The sequence below is a fragment of the Rhinolophus ferrumequinum genome, chromosome 10, assembly GCF_004115265.2.
Source record: "Rhinolophus ferrumequinum isolate MPI-CBG mRhiFer1 chromosome 10, mRhiFer1_v1.p, whole genome shotgun sequence".
NCBI lineage: Eukaryota > Metazoa > Chordata > Mammalia > Chiroptera > Rhinolophidae > Rhinolophus > Rhinolophus ferrumequinum.
The window spans coordinates 54,211,148-54,237,125 of record NC_046293.1 but is presented as its reverse complement, the minus strand read 5'-3'; the positions used below and the strand labels follow the sequence as shown (position 1 = coordinate 54,237,125).

The 25,978-nt window shown below is 44.6% G+C and overlaps 1 protein-coding gene across 1 annotated transcript in view; it reads right to left on the bottom strand.

Moving 5' to 3' along the window:
- Positions 1-936: 936 nt before the first annotated feature.
- The window catches only part of NCKAP1L (NCK associated protein 1 like), a 39,786-nt gene continuing 14,744 nt past the window's right edge, over positions 937-25,978 (bottom strand). Inside the window, 21 exon segments of the mRNA XM_033118175.1 lie at positions 937-1,448; positions 5,062-5,151; positions 6,937-7,046; positions 7,385-7,501; positions 8,395-8,488; positions 10,946-11,026; positions 11,321-11,403; positions 11,547-11,640; positions 11,771-11,868; positions 14,174-14,304; positions 16,094-16,312; positions 19,074-19,205; positions 19,511-19,557; positions 19,559-19,654; positions 21,829-21,948; positions 22,237-22,369; positions 23,704-23,849; positions 24,082-24,140; positions 24,323-24,404; positions 24,741-24,873; positions 25,045-25,154. Of these exon segments, the coding sequence (XP_032974066.1) occupies positions 1,317-1,448; positions 5,062-5,151; positions 6,937-7,046; positions 7,385-7,501; positions 8,395-8,488; positions 10,946-11,026; positions 11,321-11,403; positions 11,547-11,640; positions 11,771-11,868; positions 14,174-14,304; positions 16,094-16,312; positions 19,074-19,205; positions 19,511-19,557; positions 19,559-19,654; positions 21,829-21,948; positions 22,237-22,369; positions 23,704-23,849; positions 24,082-24,140; positions 24,323-24,404; positions 24,741-24,873; positions 25,045-25,154 (2,307 nt within the window). The 3' untranslated portion in view covers positions 937-1,316.

Sequence of the window (25,978 nt, the reverse complement as noted above, 5' to 3'; positions counted from 1 at the left end):
GGGGAAACACCGTACAAAATCCAAAAACAGCTATCAGATAACTTGAACGAAGGCCCGATGGTTTTGCTGAAAGCCAACAATTGCTTCCCTTTTATCATGGAGCTATGGACGTGATCCTGATTAATCAACTAATCATATTTATCCATTCCATCCACTCTGAACCTGAGACATACATGATCTGTGGCTCTAGCCTTCCTGGCAGTGAGTGCACAGAAGTAATGGATGGAGGCCACTGTTTCCTGCCATGGAGTTAACTAAATCTAGTTTAGTGCTGTCTTGAACCCCCCAGGCTTTGTGACTCTTGAAATTCTAATTAGTGCAGAAAAGGGCTAAGTTGAAATAGCTTGTACTCCCTCAAGTATACCCACACTCAGGGCCCTATAACCTAATGAGGTCTATGAAGTTTAAGATCTAGAAGAGAAATCCCTGCCTGGAGCAACAGCTGTACCCAGGATGACAAGGCGATTTGGGTTAAATTAGTCTTTATAGATTGAAGGAAGAGGACCCCAAATGGTCTGGAAGGGAAACCCACATGACTCTGGTCTAATTAGTTGTCGTGTGACCTAGAATTACCTAGAGTAGCCCTCTGCTCTGGGTTGTGGTGATGTCAGAGAAAAAGCAGGACGTGTGAAAGTTAAAGAGATGAGCAAACTTACTTGTTACCCACAAGATGTGGTAGGGCAGGTGAAAGGGTTTGGGGCAGTGAAAATTTCTCAAGAGCACGTCCTCATTGCCCCTAGAGGCAGCAGAGCTGGAGGCAGAGGAAGAGACCCATGACTCCTAAAAAAGCCCCCACAAAGGAAAAACAGGTGTTCCTTTGCTAGGATTTTGCAGTAGGAGCAGGCTGAATGTTTGCCGAACACGTTTGGAAAAGGAAGAGAGGAGATAATCGTCCTAATGAATGTGCAGGAGACAATAGCAGCTCCAGTGGGAGGATTATAAGCTCATTATAGTTTAATATGATGATTGATCATCTCTGTCGGCCAGCATTATCCTAGAATAGTGATGAAGGTCGGAGAGATCCATGCCAGTCAGAGCTCAAGCTCCAGTCAACAGAAGATAGAAAACATATTTGTATGTCACTCAGTTTTCTCGTTGTAAAAATTCACACACATGGCACCATTCCCCTAGCTTTTTCCATAACCTGTCTTCTATCCCCCCAGCCTGCCCCACTTCTCTATGATTTCTCAGCCCTGGACTATTCCTCCATATGCCTGTTCATCAGCTCTGGCTCCAGACACACCCCATTCCCACTCCTTGAGAAAATGGCCACAGCTTCCAGTATGGCGTGGGTTTGGGTAGGTCCACAGGGCTCTTCAGTGAGTACTGGTTGGCACTCGGTTCAGGTGGAAGGTCCGGGATACCTCCCGATAGGCATTTCGAAGCAGGACATAAGGGAAACAGGACTCCAGCATGTCTAGGGTCAGGAAGGAGGACTCCTCTACCACCTGGAAGAGAAGGGGCCAAGAGATGAGAACCTCAGGTAGGGCATACCTCTGTGACACCCTGTTCCGCTTCATTCAATCCCCTGGGCCGGGCCCTCTGAGGCCCCCAGATTTATAAGTGAACAGAGTTCCAAATCATACTCCCTCTCCCTCCCCCACTTGGTTTAGCTCTAGGAAAGCAATATGGCCTCTTCAGCTCCATTATAACGGCCCCTATCCCCCTCCTCAGGGTTATATGAAGGGCTCAGAAGCAGAAGGCAGGAAAGAGTCACTTCCCTTGTGTCAGAAAAAAATCCCATTCTCTGTCATTCTGGATGCTAAATCATATGTGGGTGGGCAGCACAGATGCAGGTAAGAATGAATAAAAGTGCTAATGACAAAGCTTGGCAGAGAAAGAAACAATTGCCACTGCAGGCTGGAAAAGGGGCCCGGAATCCACCTGGGTCCTCTTGTGTGGGGCCTCAGTGTCCTCCCTTTCTCAGTACAGTGCTTATGGAACAGGAAGGATGCTGCAGAAAGGAGCGGGCATGATTAATTAGTTTAATTAGAAGCCTGTGTGCTGTGGTAATCCCAGCAGCCCCCACAGCCAAGCAGAAAGATAGATCAAGATGCCTGGATGAGACCTGGTGGCAGGAACACGTGAGCGAAAAGCAGCACCACCTAGCATTGGGCTGGAGAGGCCCCAGCCTGGAGGAAGGAGCAGGGTGTTTCCTACAGTACTCTTCTCTTCAAGAGCTTTGGGGCTAAGAGACACACTCTGGAGACGAGTGTCCCATATCCTCCGGCAATTCACACACATGGGCCCTCCCCAGTATCGCTGGGGTTTCCAGTTCGAAAATTTCACTCAGAAAAGAGAACCTACCCTATCGACGCTGACATGCTCCTTGCTCTGAAGTCCTTTTAGGTTTTAAAATGTGTAAGATTCTGCTATTCTCAAATACACATACACAATACACACAGCCTCAGAAGAACAGGTGCTACAGGCTGAAGGGACGGAAATCTGTCAATAAAACTGTAGCTCTGATCTTAGGTTGGATGACAGAAATAATTTTTTGCTGGGCAAGACTTTCAAACCTTAAGCCAGGAGAGAGATAGGCTCTGTTTTCCAGGATACAAGCCTCAGGTGTAAGAAAATGAGTGACAGCTTCCAGAGGGATCCACTGGCCTAAGACTTCTTACTCGTCTTTGCTCCATTAAGCACAGAAAATAATTGGAGGAGAGTCATATCGTGTTTCCCCGAAAATAAGACCTCACCGGAAAATAAGCCCTCGCATGATTTTTCAGGATGACATCCCCTGAACAGAAGCCCTAATGCATCTTTTGAATCAAAAATTAATATAAGACCCGGTCTTATTTTCAGGGAAACACAGTAGTAGTGGAAACAGCCCTAGAGTGAAGGCCAAGAAACGGGTTCTAATCCCAAATCTCCCCATATATTTTGGGGGAAACCTTGAATGTCATCTTTCCCTCCCTGTCCATGGTTTCCTCATCTATGAATTATAAGGACTGGACCAATTGCCAGGGTCTGGCCTCGTTCTGACATCTAAGATTCCATGATTCTATGAGAGCGTCATCTCTTTCCCCCTGAGAAACCCATGCCAGGAACAGGCTGGCAATACTAGGGGTGGACAGTGCCCAGGCTTGACAGCCGAGAGAGAAAGACCCCAGGGAGAGAAGTGCCTGGCCAGAGTTTGGGGCTATATGAGTAGCCTCTTAACTCAGAATACAGCTCCTTCCCCTTCAGTCATTTCCAATTTCTCTGTGGAAACATTTGCATTTAAATTGCTTTGCAGCAGCAGAAAGCACCTGGTCCTAGCTCTGTTCCAGCCACTCTGCAGGTCTCACTGCGATGCCACAAGGGCAGATGTCTTCTCACAATTCTTTTTGGTGGGGGGAGCAAAGCAGGAGGAGGAGGCAGGGCTGTGTGGCAATATAGAATCACCTCCAACCTTCCAGAAGTGAAAACTGCCCAAGGCAATGAAGAGGCATATCTAACCATCCAGAAGCTAAAATAAACAGCAGAGAGAGGGAACTAACATTTGTTGAGCATCTATTATGTACTAGGCACTTTCACATATATTATCTCATGAATCTTAACCACTGTTATCAGGAGGATTATTGCCCGCTTTTATGGATAAAGAATCAGCAAAGGTTAATTAACTTGCTGCTCCACAGACTGTGCTCTACCCAGCACACTACCGGCATTTGCCATATATGCCATCTGCCTCCTCTGCCCTCTCACCCCTCACCACCCGCCCCCCCCACACACACACCCCCTCATGTCCATTCTCTTCTCTTCTCCATCATAATCCTTAATCAGCCCAACCTAGGCCTTTTTCTAGCAGGAGAAACTGCTAGAGACACAGATACCACTCAGTGCCCATGTATTTAAAGGAGACCCAGGGGGACTCTCAGGCATGCCTGCCCCTAACATTTGTGGTCCTGGGCCAAGAGTCCAAATGGCACCCCGCATACCATATGACTAAATAAATCAAATAGACTATTATGTTCTAGCTTTCAACTTTCACAATATACTTTTATAATTTCATAGAAGGCCAGGTTTGAATGAACAATACTTAGACTCCTCAGAGCTCCGCACCAGAACAGGGAAGCGGGAACCAGCCTCAGCTGGAAGGGTTTTTTATGCACACCTAGACTTCCTATCCGCACAGCTAAGCTCCAGCCCAACATTCTTTGGGCACCAGAGGCAAATCCACCAGCAGCAGTCTACCTCAGTAGGACGGATGTGGGGAAGACACTCCGCCCTACAAGTCCCACAAGAGGGCTGGAGCTGCTTAGCAGAGAATGCTGAGGTCTCCGGAATCCTTACTGGGGCTTCGAGGTGAGGCACAGGCTCCAGTGGACGTGTCCTTGCCCCATAGGCCAGAGGAGGGCCTGTTAAACACAGGGCCCAGGGCAGGAGCCCCTCCTGCCCATATCTAAGTACTAACCTAGAGAATCAGACTTTTAGAGCAAAAGAGTGAGTAAGTGTGTTGGGAGGGAAACAGGGTCATGAGGAAAAGATTTTGTTTTTAATTAACTGAGTCAGAGTTCCCAGAACTTTCTGCCAAAGTAGAGAAAAGCCCACAGCTTGGGAAGAAAGGAGAAGAGATAGCAGGAGCTGCCTGATACATGGCCCACCAGGCTCCCTGCCTTATAGTTTTTCATCTAAAATCCCTCCCCTCTCTGAGCCCTCCCCACCATCCCCCATTTCAGCCCCCTGCTATTTGGCACCCTCTTCACAGTACTCTTAAGGACAAAGCCCGTGGTAGGAAGTGGCCAAGTAAAACCAAACATGTACTGGGCAGGTAGTTCTGGATGAGGGACTCAGCTGCCCCACCAGGTCAGAACATTGCAGGCTAAGGGGCCCATCAGCTAAAGGCCAGGAAGGCCCTGGCCTGCAGAGAAGGCCTTGAAGACTCTCCCTTGCAATTACAGGACAAGTCTAGAGTGTTGACTAGAATGTGAGGACTAGACCCAGAGGGTCAGGCAGAATTAAGTTCTTAGCTAGTGCTTTTGGGTGATGGCAACGGCAGGGACCCAAAGACCCTACAGAGGAGTTTCCCTCCGGCCCTCCCGCTCTCTTTCCCCAGACCAACTTAAATGAGATACATACCAAGCGCATGAGCAGAGAAATGGATTCCCGATTTCTGGTTTTAATCTTGTCAGTCTCCTGGCCCAGATGCAAGAGGCTGACAGAGGCCACCTGTAAGGGAAGAATTTGTAAGGGAAGCAGCTTTTTATGGAGGTCAGTGTAGGACAGCCTCGGGCTACAGAAGAAAAGATCAAGGAGGAATGCTGAGAAGTGCTGGGATGTTCCTGGAGACTCAGGGTGGAAAAGTGGCAAATTCCCTCTGTTTCAGATGCTTATTGCCTGTCAACCAGCCAGTGCAGACAACAGGAGGCTGCCAGGGGGACTGGGGGAGAGGTGGCAAGGGCAAGGAAAGAACCCAGAACAAAGGCAGGTAATGCTGGGTGGCAGGAGATTAACCTCTTTTCCTAGGCAGCCTCCAAACACTACTGCCATCATGGTGTTTACAGCTGACTCCTCACCCGACCAGAGATAGGGCGGGGCCTCTGATTCAGACACAGTGCTCTCGGTATTCTCCTCCTGTCAACTCCCAAATAGCTGTCCTCTCCATTCACCTCCAGGTCCCCAACAAATCAAAGAGGGAGGATTGTATCCCAGGCCCATTTAGCAAACAAAGAGGGTAAAGGGAAAGCAGGGGGCGGGCGCATTCCCTTCTCACCCCATCTTAGAGCTATGCTGTGAGTCCTCTTTATATCGACGATGCTCAGAGCCCATTCTGTCTGACGGGCTGGCCCAGTTTAAATAGAGACCCACTCAAGCCCCAAGCCTCCAAGCCCCAGGCATGTACTTTTCAAGACAGTGGTATGATTCCTGAGAGAATATAATCTACTGTGTTTCCTACTGAAAGAAGACAGATGAGGCCCTACTTCTTAAATGAGACCATGTTTTGCCAAGGAATAAGCTCCCTCTTGCTGAAAATGCTCAAGCAGGCAATGGGTAATGGACCATGTATCAGAAGTGTACGGATGGGATTCCTCCATGGAGGATTTAGAACGGAAAACTCTGGGCCTCTTTCAACAATGGAAAGAGATTACTTTGTGTTTTTCCAGAGGCAAAACTAAGATCAATGGTGATAGTTACAGGCTAAAATTTCTTTTAAAACAATTTTTTTCAAACAAATTAGACATAGCCTACAGTAGAATCAGCCACCTGGTTGTAAGCCCAAGTCCCTAGAAATCTGGACCAGCAGTTCTCAAAGTGAGATCCCAGGACGAACAATATCAGGACTACCCGTGGAAACTTGTTAGCAATGCAAATTTTCCAGCACATGTTGAATCCACTGACTCAGAAATTCTCTAAACTATTCTGATTTATGCTCAAGTTTGAGAATTCAAAAAAAGTTTTACTTTTTGTCAGTATTAGAGTTAGAAAGGGCCTTATAGATTGTAAAACTCCAGCTCTATTGTACATCAGATCTCCTGGAGACCTTATTAGAAACAGACAGGACTCACCCTAGGATATCCTAATTCAGTAGATCTGGTATAAGGGTTGGGGCTCTGCATTTGAACAAGCTCCTTGGGATATTCTAATAACACCAAGGGAGTGAATCATGGGTTCAGTTTAATCACTCTATTTAATAAATGGGAAGACTGAGGCCCCGAAAGTTTGGCTCTTCAGAGGTCACACAACTTCTTAGTGATGGATCCAGAACTAGAACTCAGATTTTCTGACTCTTAGTCCAATGCTCTTTCTAAGTATTTGGGCAGAGGTTGAAATACCAGCTGTTAGGTAATTTAGAAGAAATTCCTGCCTTTCACAAAGTGGCCTCTCCCTGCTTAATGAATTAGGTAGGATTTTAGACTCCAAGACCCGTTCAACAATAACTGTCTGTGGATTTAAGTCGAAACAATTCTCTCCAGACTTTGCAACCTTACATTCCTTATCACCTGGCCCACTCACCACCAGAAATTCCTTGAGGTGAGTTTCAATGTTCTTGTTGTAGACTGTGAAGAGGGCAGCAGATACCTGGATGACGGCTTTGGTCAAGCAGTGAATATTGTTGCTGAAACCTAGGTTATTATTGATGGAGAGGGAAAGAAACAGAAGGAAATAAAGTGAGCCACTCCAGACTGACCTCAGCTGCTAAGTTCGCATGTTTTCAGGCTGGACCACCCTATTCAACACCAAAAGGACTAGGAGGCATTTGGGAATTAGGAGACGGATGTTCTTACAAAATTTCACTAAATTGAATTTTTTGGATAGTTCATTCTCAAGTGCCTTTTGAAGCAGAACTTTGCACCTGAGTCAGAAGTCTGTATTTTCCAGGTAGATAAATGTCTCTTTTCATCTCCCCACCCAGGACAGTAACCTCAATAGCATGGTTTTCTCAGACCTACTCCTTACTTACCATCCATCTCAATGCTATAGAAGGAAGAAGGGTCTGTGGCAAGCAGTGGGAGGGAAACTGCAAGAAAGATCAAGAGCAGGCAGGCCACCTTATATTCTTCCTCAGGGGATGAAGTATCTGCAAGAAGGAAGAGAGGACAAGTAAGGTCAGCAAACAGGAGTATTCTTCTCTAGGGTCCTACTTCGCAGAATTCCTGTGAGGATCACGTGAGAAAACAGCTATCAAGACACTTTATACAGCACTATGGGCAAGCCATTATTGCTGACGGGGCCAGGACGAGCCTCCAGGTACGGTGAGGGGCCTGAGGCCTGGAGGCCTCCTCTGCTGACGGAGCAGAGCTCTTAGCGAAGAGCTCTGCTGACAAGCAGTCCAAGCACACTGGCCCTGTGATGGGGTGGAGAGGCCGGAAGGAGAGGAAAGAGTCTCACCAAAACCAAGAGAAGAGGGAGGGCCAGTCTGGAGATTTGAAAGGGCTTAATACCAACCCCTTGGTTCCATCCTGTTCTGAGAGTGTGTAAGTGTGAATGTGCAAGAGGAAATGTGTAACGGAAAATGTGAGAGACAAATGTGAGAGACCTGGGGAAGAAGTAAATAGTGTCGAGGTGAGCAGGGAGAGTACACGATCACTCTGGGGACTCACACACTTTACCACACAACTCAGCGTGAAATCACACACTACCAGTGTATTGTTCTCTCATTGTTTCATCTGCATTAATCTTATTTCCCCAACCAGATTGTAAATTCCTTTGAGCACTTGCTGAGCATCAAACAGACTCTCCCTTAATACTTTTTAGCTGATTGATAGGTCAACTGGTTGGAATCTGACTACAAATCTAAATTACCTGTGTAAGTATTTTGTGGGGGTTAGGGACCATGCTTTTAGTCTTTCTTTAGCTCCCAGTTTATATCCCCTGAATTTACAATCCCAAACAAAAGGCTTCTTTGACATTGACATTTTCCCACCCCAAAATATGGCCCAGGCCTTCCCTTGACCCCTTTCCCCAATTTACCAGTTTTCAGATTAGCAATGGCAGCCACCAGAGCTGGGTCAATGTCACAGCCCACTCCTGCAGCAGATGCCAGCTCGAAGACACTCAGGGTCACCTGGTAGAGAAGAAAACAACATTCTGAAAATGATTCCCAGGAAAGAAGTGCTTGGCAGAAGCTACAGGTAGTCAGGATTCCTAAATCAGATTGTAAACTTATGGTGTACCATCACCTTTTGCAGGAATTCCTTTCATAGCTTTCTCTAACCTACAGGGAAAGAAATCCAAATGCTTTAGCTTGGCATTCACATACTGCATACTACAAATTTACTCTTTCAACTTTATTTCTCCAAACACTTCCTAAAGTAATTTATTCACTCTCCAAACTATAATTTACTTCCTTACTTCCATACTTTGGTTCATGTTCTTCCCTCTTTCAGAGTGTTCTTGCCTCTCCTCTACTCATATCTAGGTGACACCCATCCCTTGAGGCTTAACTCAAATCTCACATTCTCTGTGAAGCCCTACATGATTACTTCAGCCCAAACACGTGTCTGCTCCTTAAATTGGTAGCACTGACTTAGCACTGATCACACACAGCACCTGGTGACTTCAGTTATCTTTTCAGATAGGAGGTGAGGCATATGGCTTATCTCACCAACTAGGTTATACCTTTTTTAACCTCATGGCGTGGAGAAGGGAGAAAAAGGCTTTGAAGTGAGAAGTTCTGGGTTCAAATCCTAGCACCACCACTTACTAAATATGTGACCTTGACTAAAAGTTACGGAACCTCTTTTGAGCCTTAGTTTTCTTATCTGTAAAACTGGGATAATAGTACTTCCTCACAGAGTTGTTGTGAAGATTAAATTAGACTACACGTGCAAAGCATCTACCCTAGGGACTAACAGTCACTACTAATAGACTAATAAACATTATTCCTTTCCCTCCTCTTCCTTTATCTCAAAGCTAGAAATGTTGCATTTCTTTTTATCCTCTCTAGTTTTTAACACAATGCTAAGCTCACAGAAGGCACTCAATTAATATTTACCGACTGATACCCAAACCCCCTCATTGTACTTAGAATCAGGTTCCCAGGATATAGCCTCAAACCCACACTCTCACACCAAGGACTTAGACCCCTTTGAGGCTAAAAAAAAAAAAAAAGACTTTAACATGTTCTGACAGAACAAGGACAACTGTTTAAATAGCAGACAATTAAGTAGAATATCATATGCAAAGAACCCCATAAACATAACAATATACACAAACTTTACCTACGGGACTCGGGATTCGACACAGAAGGTGAACTTTAGCCACATTTAAATTCCCTACTAACTGCCCTGGATTTAAATTCCCTACTAACTAGACAACCCTGATCATGGCAACCATGGCCTCGGAGGTCAGAGCCCTGGTCCATGACCTGTGGTTTTCTGGAAGAAGAAAAGGATGATGATTGAAGGGGTCTTATTTTTCTTTTATCCTAACCTTCTCACCCTCTGAGGCAGTAACAGAATCTCTGATGGACAGGACATCCCCCCCTCCACCTCCACCTGCTTATTTTCACAAGTGGGCAGAGCATAGAGCTCAGGGCTGCCTGGGAGATATCAGCTAGACAAGCTCCTGACAGGCTAGAGCATTGGCGCCAGCATCAGCAGCTGCCAGAAACCCAGGCTCACTGTAAGATGATAACTGGTCCAAAGGGGCAGCCATCCCAGTGAAACATCGGCCCCTCACGGCCCCCATGACCACTTGACCTTCATCTGATTGTACACAAACAGAAGAGGATATTTCATAACTCTTTTGATCTCAAGGTAAGAACATTTTTCTTAACACCTAATTTTAATTCTTTCTGGTAACCAGTTTCCTCTTATCACAGACCGCCCTCTGTTGAAGGAGTCAATAAGCAGCCTGCCCTGTGCGTTTGAAGGCCCCTGTTCCCAGCCTTCAGCTATATTTCCTGCGTAACATACTTGTTTGTTCCAGGTGATTCAAAAGACAAGATAATGGAAGGGGAGGGGACTGGATGTCTGGCTTGGGGTGCCTACAGAAGCCCCTCTTTCTTTCTCCATCTCTGTAGTAAACGGGGCCTTGAGGCAGATGACACAGACAAAGGAACCAGAAAGTTTCACAACTAGTAGGAAGAAATGCCAGAAAAAGGAAGGAAACTCTAAAGGCAGGCAGGGTGGGTGGGAATGGAAAGAACAAATCTTTTTACAAAAAGTACCTAAATTCCTGACTAAAGAGGAGCTTGTGTGCACATCTTAGGTGAAAACCTACAGATACTGTCCCAGAGCTTATCCCTCTCCCTCCAGTAATGTTTCCCCAGCCCCAGCAGGGTCTCCCGGGCTCCCACTTTTCTCCATCCCTCATGTCTCCCAGCTCTGCCTTCTCTCTCCAAGAATATTTGTCTGACCAATGCCCTCTCACTTCACAAAATCCCCCCAGTGTTTTCCTATTCAAATCCGGGCTCTTCTCCCTACAGTATTCTTCAGAGCCCTCTCTCCCTTACAAGATCCTAACTACACCCTTTTTCAACACGCCTCCTCATTGGATTCCACTTTGCACTCCCCCATACCTTGATGTCTGTGTCTGGAGTGACAAACTCCTTCAGGCACTCAATGGGACCCATAAGAAATGGGCAGTGGGAGGAGAAAACCTGAAGGAAAGAAGATAAATGAATCCACAGAACAGTTGCCAGCCAGTACCTTCAAAGACAGGTGAAAACAAACAAAACAAAGGGCCTCAGCTTAAATATGAACCTAGCTGGCTTCCCACCCCTCTCCCCATGCCTCCAGCTTTCCTTAGCTCATTTAGCCCCAGATCTCCCAGGAACCTCTACTAAATTAAGCTCCTTTCTCCTCAATGTTCTCCAACCCTTTCCACAACTTCTCATGCAAGCCCTACCACGGAGGGGACTGCGATTCTGTGGCAGCCCCTCTCCCCAGCTCACCTCCCGAAGTCCCTCTTGGGCCATGGCCCTAAAACTGAGGATAACTCCAATGATGGTCATGCGCTTCAGCACATTATCAGCCCCTGAGGAGAAAGACGAGTGTTAGAGAACTAGGAGGACAGTGATGGCTCTGCTTCTTCAGATCCGGCCCAGCCCCCTGATACCCCAAACCCTGATCCCGCAATGCTTTTCCCACAGTTCCTTCTCCCTTCGGGGAGGTGCTCACCCATCAGCTGGGGCAGCAGAGAAGCCATCAAGTCTGCCTTGCTAAAGTTAGAGCGGATCTGAACAAGCACATCCATGTTTTCCACCACCAGCTTCTGCAGCCGGGACACAGAGACGTTAGGCAGGAAACGCCAGAACCCATGGTACCTCTTTACCCCAGTCTCCTACTCTTAACCCTCTTCCCCTGAGGCTGAACATTTTGCCCGGGGCTTGCTTCCACGGTACCTTCAGCTCCACAATCTGAGAGGTCACATGCCACATCAGGTTTTCACTCAGGAACTTCATGCCATAGGGGCCCAAGAGTTCAGCCAAGGCCCGCATCTCTGGAATAGAGTTACAGAGATCCCAGCTGGACTCAGAGGGCACTGGAGCATTTGCACGACAGCTACAGGGTGATTTGACTATTTAAAATGTGTTTCAGCAAGGAAAGGAAGGGGGAAGTTGGGGAGCAAAAGTGACCTGATATCCTGCATTCAGGTGATAGGTTTGGCCTGCCCAGGGGACCATTTACCCTCTCCCCACTGGTACTCACACCAATACGTACCACAAATGAGAACTATTAACTTTACATCCTTATAAGAATCTGTACTTTCCCAAGTCCTTTGATGTGGTACCTGGGTTTTATTCTTACTGGACCAGCTGTAGTAACTTTAGTAGACATAAGATTTTAAACAAGTCACTGACCCTCTATAAAGCTCAGTTTACTTCTCTGTAAAATAAAGAAATCAATATCTGCCCTGAATACCTCACGGAGTTGATATGAGAATAAATAACATACATTATAAAAACATTAGAACACTATAAAGATCTATATATATATATATATGAATAAGGGATTATTATGATAATTATTAACAGCCCTCTGAGATACATGGTTTAACAGACAAGGGGGCAAGGGGTTATGGTTTTTTTATGGAAAAACCATAAAGGACCAGAAGTAATAACAACAAGAGACCAGTCAAGAAAGGTGAGTTTAACATAGTTAATATGAGTTTAGAGGGAAACGAAAATCAAGGCTCCATGCTCAAGTCTTTGAGGGCAAGACTGGTTGGCCTCCACCTCCACCAATGGTAGAGGATGTAGAAGTGGTCACAGCAACTGACAGAGAGCTTTGTCCAGAGTAAATACATTTTTAGAGTCAGCTATTGACAGTAGGAAGATTGACCTGAGAACTAGAAAAGGATTTCCTAACCAGTCAACTCAGATAATGCTAAAATGGCCAACAACAGCGAAAGGGACTGAGATGCATCCTCTAGATTGGATGGAGAGGGGACCGCTGACCTGCAAGTGGATCTGCAGGTCTGGATCTGCCAAACCTCCTTACTCTAGTCTTCTCTACTCCAGGCTAGTAACCCAAGGGCATCCTCCTCTTTCCATCTATTTTTGGAGTAGCATTGCCCCATCACCATGGTAACCCAGGAAAATTGGGGTGGGGGTGGTAGAAGGGGGAATCAGCATTACCTCCTGCTGCTTGTCAGTTGTCAGCAAGACCTAAAGCTGATTTTAGATGCTGCCTACAGTTTGTGGGTGGAGTTGATGAGAAGGGGACATCTGAAACCTCCAGCAGATAAAGAGTAGGGTCAGCTTACTGATGGAGTCAGAATGAGGGTAGGAAGAAGACAGAGCTGGAGAACAGAACTGCGTACTCTGACTTTCATAACACCCCCAAGGAAGGAGAAGAATGGAGAGCGGAGGGTCACTGAAATGTCTCCTACCTGTCCCAAATACCATGCAGGATCCATGATTTATATGGAGTTGAAAGGAAGGAGGAAGCAGTAGGAGAGTTCATAAATCAGTCAGTAAAACAAATCCACGAAAAAGGATCTGTATGGCTTAAAGCCCTCTTTAAAAAGAGAATGACTTCCCAACTAATTCACTATGCACTCCTTACCTGGCCCCCTGGAGACACAAAAGCACTTCCACACCCTGGGAAGCAGCACTACACAGTGATTAAGCACCAGCTTCTGGAATTTGACTGCCTTGAGTTGAAATCCCAGTTCTATATCATTAATGAATGTGTGACCTTAGGCAAGCTCCTTAACGTGTCCATGTCTCAGTGTCCTCATCTGTAAAATGGGGGTAAGAGTCTCTACCTCAAGGCTCTTGCGAGCATTAAATGAGTTAATACATGAGAACACTGAGAACTTAGCCCACAATAAGTGCCATCCATTATCTCATCATCATTATTAAACATCGGTAATCTAAGCACTGGTCCCTAAGAAGGAAGATGCCATGACATCAGACTACTGTTTAATAATTCCAAGCATGAGAATGACCTTCTTCCATTTATCCTTTACTTTTCATTATATGTCCTATTCTTTTATTCTTCGTGGAGATGGAAAATAACTATTTACTACCCTTCGAAGAATAAATCCTTTCAGTGACTTGAGTGCCCCTAACTCCTAACTCCCCTCACTGTCCCTCTCCACCTTCAACCCTCAGGCCACCCCTCAATTCTGGGTCTCACTTAGAATCTCTTTTTGTCCCTAAGGTGGAATGTAGCAGAGATGCTGAGGTAGAATGAGTCTCTGAGGAAGTAGGAGAATTGAGATGGAATCCATAGGCTGAGATACTGTATTGGGGGGAAAGGTTCAGCTCCTTGACAAGGAGACCAGGCCCTGGGCTCACCAGAGATGTCAGAGAACTCCTCTGCGCTGAAGTGTTGTTCGCCCTCTCTGGGGAGGCTGATGAAGGTCTGCATGGCTGGGGAGAGGATGATGACCCCACTGCTCGCCTGTCTAAGCAGACTTTCTAGGTACCTACAGGGTTGGCCAAGAAAGCACAGGAGATTAGTGTTCAATCTTTTCTCCCTACCATTGTTTTCTATCACTACTACTGGGCTCAGGAACAGAAACTCCACCAAAGGCTGGGGTGGGGAAAAAGAGACTCAAAGAAGATACTGCAACACTCTAATTAACCCCAAGCTGTTGGCCAACAACCCCAAGCTGTTGGCTCAAAAACAACTGGCAGTAATGTAATCCTGCTTCACCTCTAATCTGCAGGGTATTTCGTTGGGCCATCAAATGTAATAGCCTGCATTCTCCTCCGTCAGCTCCTGCTCTTTTCCAACTATTGTACTCCCCTCACCCTTGGCCTTTCTCTGTCATGTTAGACAAGCCCAAGATGACAAGAAAAAAGCTCCTACTAAATTGGGCTCCTCTGAAATATACTTAGCCTCAAACTCTCCAATGAGAATGTTGGACTAAAAACTTAGGATCCTGGAAGCAGATCTCAAGTCAAACATCCTGAACAGAGAAACCCCATGAACACTAATCATCCAGTCTCCAAACAGTCCCTTCTGACCTCTGGGCAAGCTGAGAAGGCCCCCAGACAATGTCAGCAGAGAAGGGCTTGGCCAATCCGTGCCATTCACCCAGGCAACTAGCCATGGGCTTAGGTCTTACAGAAGTCACAAGCTAACCACGGGTAGGTCAAACCCATTTGTCAAATGCGATATATTTTTTCCTTTTAATTTGAATTAGTTGTCAAAATTTTGAAATTGAGAGATTTTACATTAAAAATAAGGATTTAGTGAGGCAGAGATCTGGTGGAGCTAAGTGGCACCTGCCCCCTTTAAAAAGGTCTGTCTTCCCCACCTACCTGAAGTTCCCACCTACTGTGTTTCCCCGAAAATAAGACCTAGCCGGACCATCAGCTCTAATGTGTCTTTTGGAGCAAAAATTATTATAAGACCCAGTCTTATTTTAACATAATATAAAATCAGGTATGATATGATATGATATGATATGATATGATATGATATGATATATGATATATGATATGATACAATATAATATAAACTACCAGGTCTTATATAATATAAGACGAAGTCTTATACTAATTTTTGCTCCAAAAGACGCATTAGAGCTGATGGTCCGGCTAGGTCTTATTTTCGAGGAAACACGGTAGCCCGGTCCTTGTTGGCATTTGTATTTGCAAAACCTTGTCTGTCTTTCCCCTATTGGGGGATTCTTTGCAGCCTCTCTCCTGATGAGCTCATACTGGATTAAGAGCGCCACCCAGTGGCTTGGGGAGGTAGGAATCCGGCTCCTTTCCTTCCTTAAATCTCAAAGGAAATACTGCTACATAATTCCTATCCCCATTAAGAACAATCTACTAGAAACATGGTCATGGCTGGGGGTGAAGAGACAATGTTCCCGAGAGATGATGTCAGAATGGTTTTCAGAGGAAGAAGCTGGGTGAAAAGAGAAACAAGGGAACTTCAGAAAGAAGAAGAGAGATCATCTGAAATTAAAACAGTTAGAATCCAGAAAAGGAAGGTTAGGAACTGACGACTAAGAGAGAAAAGGTCAAATTGCTACAGAGGAGATCAATGGACGTTCCACGGGAGATTAGAAAGCGACGTCGTGGTGGACAGAAGGGTAGCTGGCTTGCCCCAGCTTATTGCTCCAGTCTTCAAGCCGAAACAAGCCTGTTTAGGGCTCTGTGGCTCTGGGCGTTAAAATGCCTGGACCCACCGAGTCCTGCTGTGTAAAGGAAAAAGTGCTAACAAAGAGGTAAGGCAGAGTGAGGACAAGCAACACTGACCAATTTGTGTAGAAAGTGGTGATAGTCTGCTCCCCACAGGTGTCCAGCGGCTGTGTCTGCTGCAGAAGGGCATTGCGGATGACCCTGGAAACATCCGCACCCAAAAACTGGGCCAGTGACTGTATGAAACCGATGTACGCTTTGACTCCTGCCAATAGCTCAGAAGGCCTTGCAATCTCCTGGGTCGTGGCATTGTAGCCAGCCAGCCACACAATGGCTCTGGATGACAAAAATCATAATCACAACCATACTGATAAACATAGTAACAGTTATCACATTTCACTGTGTTCCAGGTGCTGTGCTATGATTTTACTGCATGCATTATCTCATGTAAACCTCATAGCAACCCAGTAAGGTAGGTATAATTATCCCCATTTTACAGATGAAGAAACTGAGACACAGAAATAGTAAGTCACTTGCTATCTGTGAAGACCACATAGCTGGCAAGTGGCAGAGCTGGGACTTGAATCCAATGACATTTGATTCCTCACCTTTATGCTCTTCTGCCTCCTCTGGAAAAATTAGTTCAGGTGGTAAAAGACCTGGGCTCCCAAATCCCACCTAACTCTACCTGAAGGCTCACACCACCTGCATTCTCAGGGCCAGTATTTGTCTTTTCTCCTAGAAAATAATTAGTTCAACCCCTGTCAGAAATGGAAAACCATAGCTAGAAATCCTTGGAAGTGCAGTGCAATCCTTACTGGCCATGGGATGCCAGAGCTGGATGGAGAGAACACTTGGCTTACATGCAGCTATACCCAACCCTAGACAAGGTGAGATAACTCTTCACACTGAACATCAGGTCCTCGAATAATATCATTTTGTTATAACGTTAATGAGATGCTATAGGAACTTAACTCGTGTTTATATGGTAAAATTGGTTTTGTTATATGTTGTTTCACTTAAAGTCACAGAACCTGTCAACTACATTAAGTGAGGACTTAGTGTATTATTTTAGGGGCACACAAGAACACTTCTCCCCATTTCCTTCTGAAATACCTTCTCCAGGAACCTGAGAATTCATAATCAGTCAGTCCTTTGCCCTAAGGCTATTTTCCTTGTTAAAAGGTAAACAGTAGGGAAAAGAACATCCCACTTTGTCAAAACCTCTCTCAGTTATTTGTACCTCAGTATGAATGAGTTAATCAGATTCTTCCTAAAGCTTCAGATGTTTGGGGAGTTCTTTGTTTGTTTTGTATTTTTTGGTAAAATGCTTATGGCTGGGGAAAGAAAGGAATCGGAGAGTCTGCTCCCCAGAGGAAAAGGAAAAGAGAGGAGGTACCACTTGAGGGAAAATAATACAGAAGGGACAGAATGGGGGCAAGCCTAGTGTATTTTAGAATTTTCATTGAGGCCAAACCTCTAGGCCAACCTTGGGGCTTTAGGAACAATGTCAGTGACAAAAGTATTAGAGATATTCAGGGGAAACTAGAAGATCACACCCATGCCACTCCAGGGCCTAGAAGCCACTGCCAGCTTCTGAAGGTTTATACATGGACAATTATCAACTTGTCATCCTCTTGATATGTGTGTGTACCTGCGATACTTCCTTACAGCTAATGTGTATGGAATGGAAACAACTAATTGTATCATCACCCAATCAAAAACCTAATTGAAAAATAATCTGAAACTCCTACAATCAAAACACAGACTCCTAAGTGTTCTCCCTACTTCTGTCCTTGTTCCCCTAGTGTAGCCAGAATGATCTAATTGAACTACTGAGTGAAATCTTGCACTGCTCTGCTCAAAACCTGCCAAGGCTCCCCATGTCACTCAGAATAAAAGCTGAAATCCTTACGACAACACAGACGCATCTGGACAGAATACCGCTCCTCCGACCTCTCTAATCTCACCTCCTACCAGTCTCCCCCTGGCTCACTGTGCTCCAGCTGCACTGGTCTCCTCCGTGTGCCCTGCACATACCAGGCATGCTCCCACCTCAGAGCCTTTGCACTTGCTGTTTCCTCTGCTCAGAATGTTCTTTCCCCAGTCACATGCTTGGTCTCCTTACTTCCTTCAAAAGTTTACTCACATGTCACTTTCTCAAGCAGGCCTTCCCTGGCCACCCCATGTAAAAGCAACACACACACCACCACCACCACCACCACACCTACACACACACACACACACACACACACACTTCCTGTGTCCCTTTCCTGTTTTATTCTTCTGCTTAGCACTAATCAATAGCTAATCTACTATATATTCTACTTTATTCTGTTCCTCTATGCCCCCCACCCACCAGAAGGTAAACTTTATAGGGGCAGGGGTTTTTATCTCTTTTGTATACCACTATAGTAACAGCTTCTAGAACACTGCCAACACACACAGTAGCTGTTCAATAAACAATTGTTGAATGAATGAGTGAATATACTACGTATTCCAAAAGAAAACATCGAAGACTAGGGGATTATTCACAATAATTCTTCCTCTCTTTCCCCTAATTGCTGCCTATAGTGCCCAATTCCAATATAAGGAATGTTCCTCCTCTGTAAGCAATGCAATGAGAGGCAAAGTGGAGGGAAGAGAATCTATCTTATCAAGACATAATATGTCAGGAACTTTGCACTCATTACAATCTTTAATTCTCTGCTAATTCTCAATTACAGGTAATTCGCAATTATGTATCTATAAGGTAAGTATCATTATCCTTACTTCACAGGGCAAGAGAGTAAGGCCTAAGCAAGTTGAATCACCTGCTCCAATGTCTCAGCTAACGGCCAGGATCTCCACACAGTTCTGCTCACTGCAAAGGCTCTGCTCAGTCTACTAAACCAGTGGTGATCCACTCTGGTTGTTCATCGAAACCACCTGTAGAGCTTTGGGGTTCTTTTTGTTTATTTGCTTTTACCAGAGAACTTATGCCAGACTAACTGCATCAAAATCTCCAGGGTGTCGCATGACCACCGAGATGAATCTAATGGAACCCAACTTTGATAATGACCATACTATCCAAACATAGACAAGGAAAGAGTGATACCTGTTGAGTCTGGCCTCCAGATGGCTGCTGAGATACTCCGAAGGAAAGACAGTGTGTTCAAATACAGAGAAGCTGTATACATGATTCATTGTCAGTGCCAATTCTGTCAAGTTTATGTGCAGCTTGTCCATGCTGGGTAAAATTGAGAAAGTGAAATGAGCCTTGATTATGGGTCTGGCACTGCCTGCTATTATCTGGGGAAGGATTGTCAGGCCCATGACCCTCAGATCCTTTTCATCTCCTAGGAACACTCAGCCTAGAACAGTGCACATTGATGCTGACTACAAGGCAAAGTAGAAAACTTACATTTAAGTGCTTTTCCATATCTGTCATTCCCCACAACCACTCTGCATTCTTTTGCCGTATCACCTTCCCCTTCCCTCTTCTCCCTTCTTTGATGCAGTGCCCAGCTCACCCTCTCGGACCCAGATCCTCACTTGGTAACAATGCTGCGGTTCTTCCGGTGACTCTCGGCTCCTGGCTTTCTCTCTCAGGTTCTCCTTTTTGGGAGTCTGCCTCTGCTTTCATGGTTTTCTTGTCTTGGCCTTGCTGATGGTAGTGGCGGAGTGCTTAGGGAGAAGCTTTAGAAACAAACAAGTGACTGGAGAAAGGAGATTCACTCGTTCCTAAAATTGCCAAGTAGCCCACCTAACAGTTATAAAAAGGTCCCTCCATTATTTTCTGTTATTTTATCTTTTTGTCTTTCTCTCTCTTCCCTTCCAGCATCTCTTTCTCTAATGAGGGCCTATTTGCAAACTGCTCACCTCTTTCAGTTTTTATTAAATATCTCCCCCTGTTTAGACTCAAAGTCTCCAGATGGCAGTGTCTTTCATAGATCAAATCATCAGTCCCCCAACCACAGCCTGAAAAGGAGCCTTTCCTAATGGAAAAATTCAAGGAAAAAGAATAAGATCTAAGAGCTCCACTCAATTGTATTTTCCAGGGTCTTCCAACCTGGGAAGACAGTTGTTTGTTGCTGGTATGGAACACCATCTCACCTGCCGTCCTGTGGAGACAGACACCCATACACCCACAGCCTTCCGAAGACTCAGCTCACAGGTGGCCTGCACTCTTTCTACTTCTTCTCTCTCTCTCTCTCTCTCTCTCTCTCTCTCTCTCTCTCTCTCTCTCTCTCTCTTTCTCTCTCTCTCTCTCCTCTCTCTCTCTCTCTTTCTCTCTCTCTCTCTCTTTCTCTCTCTCTCTCTCTCTTTGAAATAAGACATCACGTTTCTCGCCAGTTAGTTGAAACATCAATCCTACATCTCTTCTCTTCACTGAGATACCCCAATTAGCCATACAGAAAATTTAAGATAGACTTACATATTCAGGTATCTCCTTCAAGGTAATCACCTTGGAATTCTCCCCTTTTAGCCAAATGCTGCTGAGCATGTGCAGAGCATGTCTGGAAACTCCTCACTCGGAATTACTCTTAGAGCAGCATAGGAGCCATGAGAAAACTGATTTTGTTACTTTATAGTTACACTTTGGTTTCTATTAAAGTCCAAACTCTGTTTCAAAAAAGTCAAGTCCACCTAGATGGACAAAGATGTGTCCACCTTGAAATTATGCAAAAGTATGTATGGTAGACTCTGAAAGCAGTGCCAAAAAATGAATAATTCCATTAGTAATGGGAATATCACTAATTATTTATTCAAAATGATAACTTTGGAGGGCCAATACTCATTTGGTTACAGAAGTGCTGGTGTACGTGAAAATAATTACTCACATCATGTCCTGGTCATCCCTGATTCAGCACTGGGCCAGTCTCTGTGTCCCTCGTATGTAGTAGATATTCGAGTTGAGTGATGAATATACCCATAATTGTATTCTTTTGCATATCTTCTTTGAATTAATTATTGAAATGTCTTCCATAAATGTGTCTATACTCCTTTTTCCCTTAAACTAGGACATTCCCCTAGGACAGGGACTGTGTACCTTCCTTCTGGGACCCCATCCCCAAAACCCAGCTTAGCCCCCAGTAAGTACCAAATAAAGAACACCTAACATCTATTGAGAGTTGTATACCAAATATGTAACATACTTTATTTCATTTAATCTTTACAATCCCTCTATAAAGAAACTATTTTTATCTCCATTTTACATATCAACCTGGCTCCCGTCTAGCAAAGCTGCTTCAAAGCCTGACTCAAATCCAGGAAGGGGTGGGTAGTCTGGGGCAACAACAGAACAAGTTCCTCATTTTCAAATTTTCTGAAATTGAGGTTGAGCTAATCGTGACCAGGTGCTGTGAGTCAGTCAAGGGAGAAGAGGAGAGGAGAAAACAAGCAGACAAAAACAGGAAAGCAGCCCTGAAGATAAACACAGAGGACGGGCCTAAAAATGTTCAGACAGCCACAGATTCAGGTGCAGATGGACAGCAAGGTGAGACAAGACAGGTGATCTAGGGGCCACTGTCCTAAGTATGTGGACCCAGGGCAGCGAGAAGAGGGGAAATAAATTAGAAAGTTAACTCATCTCTCAGAACTCTTTAAATGAGAGCACAGATTTCGTTGGAGTGCAGCTGTTCAAATAAGTATTTTTAGACACCTCTATCTCATCCCAAGGGAGTAAAGACTTAAGGGACTACACAAAGAAAAGCATCCTGCCATAAACTCAAGTACACAAAAGCTCTAGCCTTACTTGAGTGAAACGGTTTAGATAACTTGGCATTTGAGAAGAAGACAAAGGTAGGAAGAGGGGAAAGCACCAAATGATAGCAAAGGGGCAACTTAACCAGAGAGAGGACTCAGCCTACCTGCTCGCTCAAGTTTCGCTGCTCAGCACAGATGTCCAGGACACAGTTACTGGTCTGCTTGGCCAACTCTTCCAGGAAGGAATTGCAGTGATGAAGGCCGTGGCTTTTCAGGTGAGGGTACTTTGGGAAAGAGGAACCATGGAAGAAATTATCATCACCAAGACAGCCACTTCCTCCCTAATATTGCTCTGCCCCCCTGGTCTGCGCTACCCATCCCTTCTACAGAAGAACCTGAAACCCAGAGAGAGAACACAGCCTACATAAAGCTGAGACAGTTAGGGACTCATATGACATACCTATGTTTGTGCCCTTCTTGGGACCAAAATCAACCCTTGGAATTGTGTTTTGAGGGAATACGGATGAGATGTGATGAGACAGATGACAGGGTTTGGAGTTCAGGGTACCCACCTCCTCTGGGCACATCTCATGAGTGCAGTGGACAAAATGAGCACAAATCATGGGGAAGGCAATGGCATAACGCAACATGGTGGGTTCCTCGAGAGTCATAGCAAACATCTTCTCAAAGGTACGGAGATGAAAGCTGCAGGAAAAAAGGAAGGAGACTTAAAACCAGGGTTTAGGAGCTGGTCCCTTTGAAGTGGAGAGAATATTCATTCTTTCAACAAATATTTGTTGATATTCACCACTCTCCTCCTTAATTTTCCTATTTTTAAGGTAGACAGGAACTCAAGGACCTTAACTCTTTTAGACTTCTATACTGGACCCCAGGGCAGTTTAGTGACAATTTTCTTCCCTTTCCCTGTACAAAATTTACTATTCCTCCATTAGAACCTCTGGGGGAATGATTTGGGCCATTCCCCCTAATTAGAAGTCCTTCAGTACTACAAATTCACATGCTCCCAAAACTGGACACTCAGGCTCCAGAAAACATTCTCAGATTAATTCCATGAGACTGATCTTCCCTAAACCCTACATCCTCTCAATTTCACGCACTCTTTTTGCACTTTTTTACATTTGCAAGTATTATGTTGGTGTCCCTTTCACATGTGGGTGTTATATCTCCCCACCTATATTCAAGCAGAGAGCAGAGACAACATACTGTGTTGTTTGGTCCCTCAAAGTGTAGAGTTATGCACAACCACAGCCACTTAATAAATGCTGAATGATACTACCGTGTTTCCCCGAAAATAAGACCTAGCCAGACAATCAGCTCTAATGTGTCTTTTGGAGCAAAAATTAATATAAGACCCGGTATTATATTATATTATATTATAGCCGGTATTATATTATACTATATTATATTATATTATATTATATTATATTATATTATATTATATTATATTACACCCAGTATTATATTATATTATGTTATGTTACATAAGACCCAGTCTTATATTATAGTAAAATAAGACCGGGTCTTATATTAATTTTTGCTCCAAGAGACACATTAGAGGTGATTGTCTGGCTAGGTTTTATTTTTGGGGAAACAGTGTAAGGAAGACAAACTAATTTTCATTCTCCAAAGGCCCTATCTTCCAGCTCTCAATTATTTTCAGTTCTCCCCACTAAACCCCAAGTTTTGCACATTTCTTCTAAATCACAATGTCCCAAGAATAAAAAAAGTTCCCAAAGATAACAGTGAGGAAAAAGATGTATTGCTGGGTTATCCCAGAGAAGGGAAAGTGGGTAAACTCCAAATGTCAGAACAAAAGGATATCAACTTCAAATTCCTATCACTTGGTAGAAGCTGGAATGAGTGAGCAGTAGAGTTTGAGCATCCACCTTTAAGGAATCATGCAAAAAAAGAAAAAAAGAAAAAAAGACTTTCCTATCCATCTGGGAGAATCACAGTCCTCCACAGAGACTATACAAAAGAGCAGGTGAGTTCATAAAGAGCTCCTTATTAGGACATACCAGAAAGTAGACAAGTCAGAAGTTTCCACCAGCATTTTCTCTACTGAGTCCAGCATTCGGGAGTGAAACACAATGAGGTTCATCACCTTGGCTAAGTCAGGGTTCTCGTGCAGGTGCAGGGGAGCCTTGGCCACACTGGTGTATGCCTGTGGTTGGAGTTGGGGAAGGGGTGGAGAAAAACAAGATAATGACCCAAAAAAAAAAAAAAGTCTTGGGGCTACAGTTTGGCTGGGGTTTTTCCTGTCCAATCAGCAGTTTTTAATGTTGAATCACTCCATACAGCAGAGTTAGGAGATAAAAAGAGAAGGATTGTGGGGGAGCAAGGGAGCGGTGGGCTAGAACCTGAGAATGAGGAACTATTAACAGGAATAGACCTACCTGTAGGCGGAACCAGTCCAGCCTCAATCCAGAAAATTCAAACTTCTCTCCACTATCAACTGCATAGAAAAATAGAAGTTAAAAGGCAATAATAAAGGAGCACCCTATATCCAACTGTATAGAATGGTAGGTTCTCTTCAAAGCCATATTGCTCCATTCCCTGTTCAAGAGATCAATATTTCTAGAAAATAAAGCTGTTCCCCCTCACACATGCCCTGACTCTTCCACTTCCTCCAGTTACCTTGTTTCAGATTCAGAGAGGAGAGCGTACTGACGAATGAGGACATGATGATGGACTCCTCCTCAGGACATACAGACAGGTTCTAAGAGAGAAGTTGGAGTTACTGTCAAGTGGGCAAGGTTAGATCAGTGTCTGAAGGTAGAATTGCTAAGTGCCACAGAAAGAGCCAAGCAAGAGATGGAGGAAACCTCCTGGGATCCCTACCATGCTAACACCTAATTTCACTTTTTCTCTGCTATTTCTGTATAGCTTCACCTTGGGGTAGAGGAGAAGACTGCTGAGATTATTAGTCTTTTTTTTTCTTTTGACAAATGTAGAGGGGGAAATAAGGCTTCTTGAGATTCAGCTAGGGTGTTCTCCAGGGGGAAATGACCAGGGATCGCCCTGAAATTTCCGAAGAATAATCAAGTAAACATACTTGAATGATGTCACTGAGCACGAGAGCATCAAATCTGGCCAGGTACTGAAGGTGGTATTGCTGTATCACTTTGATATGTCTTCGGATGAGAGCCCTAATCTCCTCCAACAAGAAAAGCAGTTCTGCAATGCTCCTACAAAGTCAAGGATGAGAACAGAGAGATGTATGAGATTAGAAATATGAGCTGAGACAAAAACAGTGATAACAGGGCAGAAACTGAAACTTCCTGAGGTCATTTGATGCCTCCCTGTCCCTTTTCCCAGTCCATCTAAGGTCAAGATTCTTAACCATGTCAAGTACTAACGAGTCAGCGTAGTCCTCAGGTGTCTTTGTCTTGGTGACGTTTTCTGAGTGGCGAACCAGCCAGGTAACCTCATCACGAATGAAGGACAGGGCCATGAAAGCATAAAGGGCCTAAGGGGAGGGCAGAGACTATGAGAATTTTCAACTTTAAAAACGGATTTTCAAAGCACAGAGAAAACTATCATAATAATATGTACGAGGTATAATCAGACAATATGGTGAATGTTTAAAAATTATAGTAAAAGACACATTGCCATTAATCCCCCTCAAAATACTCTCCTTACTTCGAGCATACTGCTCCCATTGTTCTTGCCACTTGCTGAAGCGGTTTTGGAAGTCCTCTTTTGTAAGTGTCTTTAGATGCGCTGTCGTAGATGCCTCGATGTCCTGAATCATTTTGACTTTGGGGAAGAGCCAGAAGTCACGTGGTGCCAGATCCAGTGAATAAGGTGGATGATGTTTTTATTTGACAGAAATTGCCAAATACCAGAAGCGATGTATGACGTGGAGCGTTGTCATGATGGAGGATGATTTATGGCACACTTTAAAACACACCTTCTCTCAACTGTAGCGCACACCCAACTGACTGCACCAAACAAGTTGAAACTTGTCACACACTGTTATTAAGGTTCAACATGCCACTTCCCGTATTGAAGATCCCTGCCTTTCCATTGGACGGCACTCAGCAGCAGAATTCACCATATTTTTTTGATTACAATGGAAAGGCTCCATGTTATCGCTTCTGGTACAGCAATTTCTGTCAAAAATATTATGGTGTGTCCTCATCCACCTTATTCACTGGATCTGGCACCGTGTGACTTCTGACTCTTCCCCAAAGTCAAAATGATCCTGAAAGGTAAACATTTTGAAATCGGTTCAGGACATTGAGGCAGCCACTACAGCACAACTAAAGAAACTCATGAAAGAGAACTTCC